The following is a 6,000-nucleotide window of genomic DNA, read 5'->3' as shown; positions in this document are numbered from 1 at the left end:
TGCCTGACAATATTACTGCTTTTTCTGCCCTGATTCCTGCCATATGACAGACCATTAGGAATCCAGCTGTTTTGTAGTGGCATTCAAACCCCTGCTTCCTCTGGGCTGCAGCAGAAGGGAAATGCTTGTGGCTTTTTCTAGTCTGCCATGGGCCTGACCAATAACAATCTTGTATGGAGCTGGGGGTAAAGCCAGCACTGAGTATCTTACACAGTGGAAAATGGACTAACACTCTGACTTCAGTTACAATATTATGGTCAATTAGGGAGTTCATCTAAAGTCCTCAACCTGGCAGCGTCTATGAAATACCTGCTTGGCTTCACCTGCTCCTTACCGTACTGCATAAGCCCTTGAACCTACCCTACCCCAGACCAGCTACTCTGAGTAGTAAAAACGGAGGTGTGGGGAGAAACCTGTGAGTGGGAGAGGAAAAGCCCAGTGGCTAGAGATGTGTCAAGTATTAATTTTGTCAGGAGTTTTTCTCATCCCTCTTCCTCTCAGGAACATTGCTTGGTACCACTGGCCTCAATATGCTGAGCTCATTGTATATGAAATGTCTCCTTATGAAGTACAGCTTTGGAGTCTAAGATGGCTCCGCAGCTGGCATATAATGCGTCTATAAAGGCTTTCCCTAGCTCAAGCTCTACCTCAAGGAGGCAAGAGTACATGCACAGTCAGGCTGCTGTGGAGGTGTGAGGCACGATGCTTACTGGGCTCTAGAGGAATCACACTGCTCAGCTGCCTTTGCAGCCCCTTTAAAAAGTTGTGGTTTGCACTCCTTGCACTACTACTGCACAGGAGGTTGAGCCTGTGCCCCCACCAACAGCCAGGCTAAGTGTCCTCCATGGAAGCTCTACTGTCCAGTTTTCCTGTACTATGCTGTCCTCAGTGACTTGAAGCCTGATCATGCCTGGCTTTCATCTCCATAAAAAGTGTTAGGATCCATAGATGACACATGGGTTGCTTGCAGATGTTTAAAAAAAAAAGGCACTTTACCAAAAGAAGCAGTGCATTAGTTAGACCCGGCTCTGCAGCATCTGTATAGATTGGGCTCTTCAGCGGGGCTTTTTGGTGCTTTTAGCTAAAGCCAATTCAATCAGCTATTACATAAAAGTGCCCAAAAAGCCTCACTAAAGCACCCGATCTATACAGATGTCAGGCAAACTGGGTTCAACTAACATACTGTCTCCTCTGGGCATGCGCTGGCTCAGTGTGGGAGCACACAAAGTTTAATGAAAAGCACCATTTTGCTGGGTTTTTTTAAACATATGCAAGCAGCCATGATATGTAAGACACAGGCATCATCAGTATGACTTAACATTTGAAGACAGAGGTAGAGAGAAGTGTCATTGTTCCCTCTTACCCCTCTAGAGAACCAACGGAGCATCTGTGCCCACACAAAAGAACAGGAATCAGAAATGCAGCTCCCATTTGATGGCAAGCATTTGGGGGCACAGAACAGCTTTGTGCTCTGTGTTTGCACAACCACTGGACCAAGACTGTAGTGCAGGGGAGGGCAAAATATGGTCCATGGGCCAGATGTGGCCCACCATACGATTCTATCTGGTCCACAGGGCCCCTAAAAAATTTAGAAAATTAATATTTATCTGCCCCTGGCTGCCTGTCATGCAGCCCTTGATGGCTGGCCAAAACTCAGTAAGTGGCCCTCCGCCTGAAATAATTGCCCGCCCCTGCTGTACAGCCTATTGCTGCCACATGGGCTGCATATAATAATCATCTTAATAATAATTCCAAATGTAAAGAGAGGGCAAGGTCCTTAAGTGAAAAGAGGAGCCCAGGTGGGAATGAGGGGAAATCAAACAAGCACAAGCAGAAGGTGTTAGGGAGACCACAGACAACCATTTTCCAAGGTTTCTTCATCAGGTCTGTCCTTTAAAGATAAAACACATTATCAAAAGGTTAAAAGAAGTCATCACTATCCCCCTGATTTCCATTAATTTGGATCCAATGGAGCAAAGGAGGTTTCAGCAGGCTGCTGCAGTTCTGTGAGGCACTGAGTAATGGTCATATCCCTCTTTGCTTGTGTTTATTGTAAGGGTACAATACAGGATTTAGAAGAGAAACAATTTGGAAAGCTTTAGGAGAGAATATGAAAGCAAAGGCTTCTACTGAAACCCATGATAAAACTCCCAATGGGTCATTGCACTAGCAAAAGAAAGAAAGCATTTCCCAAAGTGTAAAGCTGAATATAAAATAAACAATAAATATTTAATGAAGAGAGGCAGTGTTCTGCTTTTGGGAGCCTCAAATCTGCTTTTCTGTTTGTTATTTTAGAAGAAAATCTATAAATGCCTACAATATCTTCGAGAAGTTCCCTAGGACAGTGGTTGTCAACTGGAGGTACATATACCCCTAGGGGTACTTAAAAAGGTCATAAGAGATAAAGGGGGTCTCACACCACTGTGTGCACCGCGGTGGACACCCAGGGGGCACATGCCCTCTGATCTGTGCGCGGGACAAAGGCAGTTGCTGCTGCGCACTGGGCTTTGCACACTGCTGCAGCTGCCCCAGGAGCAGTGCAACATTATGTGCGTCCCACTGCTAGATGGGCAGGGGCTGTGGCACAGCCTGGCAGCGGCAGACACATGGCGTCACACCGCTGCTGGGGAAGCTGTAGCAGCATGCAAAGCCCAGTGCACAGCAGCAGCTGCCTGCGTCCCACACACAGATCAGAGAGGCACATGCCCCCCGGGCGTCCGCCAGGGTGCGCGCAGAGGTGAGAGCCCTCCATGCTCCTGGATGAGCTGCCCAGGCTCCGATTGTCCCACGACCCAGCCTGGCCAGGGCCCCATTCACCCCAGCCCCTGCCTGTGCCCCACTCCCTCCCTCACCATGGGGCCTTGGTCTGCCCCCCAAGGTCTTTTCCCTCCCCCACAGACTTACCTGATGCAGAAGTGGGGTGGGGGTGTTGTGCATGCATATGCGTGCTCAGCCCACCCAAATAATTTTAATATAAAGGGATACATTAGCTGAAACTTTTGAGACAGAAGGGGTACACTTGTTGAAAAAGGTTGAAAAACCCTGCCCTAGGAAATTATTTTTCTTAAATATTTATCAGTCAGTGTTTAAAGAAAATTCTTCACTAGGACATTCTTGTAACATCTACTGGAGACAGGGATGTTCTAGCTACAAGTACCTCCTGGTTAACACTACCAAAAGAAGGTGCTAAATACTGGGTCTTTGGTAGACTCGTTTTCATATGCTAGTCATAAGTATGACTTTCAATGGGACTTAAAATTCCCAAATCACTTAAATGCTTCTGAATATTTTGCCTTAAACTTAAATATATAATTTGGTGAGAAACCAAAGAAATGCAGACATAGGACCAAGCTTTTCCTTTCAGTTCCACTGATGTGACCAAGATATTCTCTTCCAGCCAAGGTAATTAACAAGTTCGTGGTGGTTTAAAATGTTTTGTCTCACAAGGCAATCAATAAAAAAAACTTCCAAAACAAAACCAAAACCAAAATGTATTTAGTCAGATTCATACAGCTAAACAGCAGCTATGTTACAGTAACATTATACATCTCCCAAAAGCATTATGGGATAATATGAAATAATTCTTCTGCAAGAGAAGGATAAATAATGGCTCTCATTAAAAGTATCTTCTCCTGTATTGGGCATGTCAAACAAGTTAATCATGTTAATGGTCCAGATTCAGGAAAAGGAGGAGGTTCAAGAACATTCCACAGAACAAGTGTCACACTTGGAGAGTCTTTTCTTCTATATTTCCCCCAAAATTTGTGCTTTAGACAAGGCCCCTGTGGTTTTATGCCAAGTCTCACTGTAGCGCAGGTAGCATATGCAAAGCCAAAGTCAATAAAAAGAGGTACAGAGACTGGAAAGGCACATGAGCTCTGCTGGCATCTGCTTGGATGTGGCTGGATCGCCCGTGTCCTCGTGGCTGGGGTTCCACTGTAATATACCCATTAATGATGCGAATCCGTGGAGGTGGGTCAGTGGTACTACAAAGCAAACAAAAGGTGTCTGGTCAGGGAACGCCAAATGAACCAGGAATCAAATTGCAGCCTATTGCAGACCCGGCCAGAGGAGGGTCTGAAGCAGCTTGTGGGGTACCTCCCAATCTTACAAAAGCAAGTAGAATACTACAATTACATATATAACAAAAACTCCTTAAACGATATCCCAGCTTAGTCTTGCCTGCTAAATGCCTGTTCAAATCAGATCTGTCAGCGCTTCCAGAAGATGCCCAGGCTTGGGCCCTTGCAGACCTCAAGGAGGAAGGTGTTCCAGAGCTGAGGAGTGACTAGTGAGAATGATCTCCCACATGGTTTCACCAAGCAAACTTGGCACCTGGTACTTGCAGGTGGCTCCTCTCAGCTGCCTTTAGGGATTGCCAAGGGACATAAGGGAGAAGGTGATCCCTTAAGTATGTCGAGCCCAGACTATTTAAAGGAGTAAAGTAATGCATGGCGCAGACCCAAGCAAAACAAACCTGGCAGATCTGCCTGTCAGTGGCCAATGACAAGGATGTATATAAACAAGGGCTGTGAATTTAGATCCTTAAGGGCCTAATAGGTCTAAACCGGCATTTTGAATTGGACCCAGAAAGCTTTTGGGAGCAATTGGAGTTACGTGCTCCTGGTGATCCAAACTCATTAGATGGTGGGTCCCCACATTCTGCATCAGCTGAAGCTTTCAAAAACTCATCAAGGGCAGCCCCATGCAGTAGTGTAGCCTTAAAGTGATGAAGGCATTGATAAAGGGACATATCTGATTAAAAAAGAAAGAGTCACAACCCACTCATCAGATGGAATTGGTGAAAGGCACTCTTAGCTACCACTGCTATTTGGAGATCTAGTTGCAGCACAGGATCCAAAAGTACCCCAAGGCTGTGAACCACAGTAACAAGGGGAGACTGAATCCCATCTATGATGTGTCCCAATCCCCACCAGATCACTTTGCCCAGCACTTCTGTTCTGGCAGGATTCAGTGTCAATTGGTTTTCTACATCTAGTCCCCAGCTGCAGTCTCTGTGCTATACTCAGAGCAAAAGCCAGAGACAAGGATCTAGGAATCTGATAGCATCCAGAATGTGCTTGGGGCTCTTGGGTTACCACCGCAATGACCTTTCCCAAAACAGGGGAGGCTGGAAATAGCACAATAGCTGACTGTGACATTGGCATCAGCAGAATGTTTCTTGAGTAGGGACTTAACGTCCAAATCTAGACAATCAGGCAATCCTGCCCAGACATGCCCTCCACACTGAGAGCAGGACTCTCAGATGACCCCTGCTGTTACTGGTTGGGCACTACGCTCTTACCTTAACCTTGGGGAAAGGTACAAAACCACACATGAGTCATATTCCTATTCAAATACCTGGATAGATACCCAATGCTAGTGACAGCAGAATGCCCTGAGCAACAGCTCATCCCCCCACCTCACACTACAATCACCATGCAGCTGAGCTTCAATATGGGGTTGTAAGGGAAGGGAATCAGTTGTATATAAAGGGGGCAACGTGATGGGGAAGTTTCTCTTGTCCCAGTGTCAGGATCTACAGGACGAATGGCTGACAGGTTCATGGAAGTAGTAAAGAGCAGCGTTCCTGATCTCCTGAGGCTAGCATTTTGGCTGCATGGCAGTCGTTCAGAGGAACAGCAGAGATGGGGTTGCCAGTTGGCATGCTTTCTACATACGAGGCACTGAAGGGTCTGCTTTCAACAGTTTGGCACAAGCTCTTCCTGGTCTTCCTCAGCCCTCCCCCAGTTTGCACGTGTGTTAGCAAGAACATGGCAATTTCTCAGGCTTTGCATAAACAATGCTCCATGAAAACTGCTGCCAATGGTTATACATGGGTTGGGAGTAAAGACAAGGAAAAGCAATTGTTAGAACCTTTCCCAATGTCTAGCAACAGAGGAGCAAACACCCCTGCAACAAGCTGGCTGCATCCAGGAACGAGAGCTGTGGGTACCGCTCTCTGTGGATAACAAGTTGCAGCCAATTTGACCTGGGGCA

The 6,000-nt window shown here is 46.4% G+C and overlaps 1 protein-coding gene across 3 annotated transcripts in view; it reads right to left on the bottom strand.

Moving 5' to 3' along the window:
- Positions 1-3,465: 3,465 nt before the first annotated feature.
- Positions 3,466-6,000, bottom strand: part of TRABD2A (TraB domain containing 2A) — a 185,803-nt gene continuing 183,268 nt past the window's right edge. For all 3 annotated transcript variants that reach the window (XM_059724557.1, XM_059724559.1, XM_019490837.2), the window contains one exon: positions 3,466-3,986. In XM_059724557.1, coding sequence (XP_059580540.1) covers positions 3,838-3,986 — 149 coding nt within the window. In that variant the 3' untranslated portion in view covers positions 3,466-3,837. The remainder of the gene's footprint in view (positions 3,987-6,000) is intronic.

This window comes from Alligator mississippiensis, chromosome 3, assembly GCF_030867095.1.
Source record: "Alligator mississippiensis isolate rAllMis1 chromosome 3, rAllMis1, whole genome shotgun sequence".
Lineage (NCBI taxonomy): Eukaryota > Metazoa > Chordata > Crocodylia > Alligatoridae > Alligator > Alligator mississippiensis.
The sequence above is the reverse complement of the archived record's forward strand: the minus strand, read 5'-3'. Positions and strand labels throughout refer to the sequence as shown.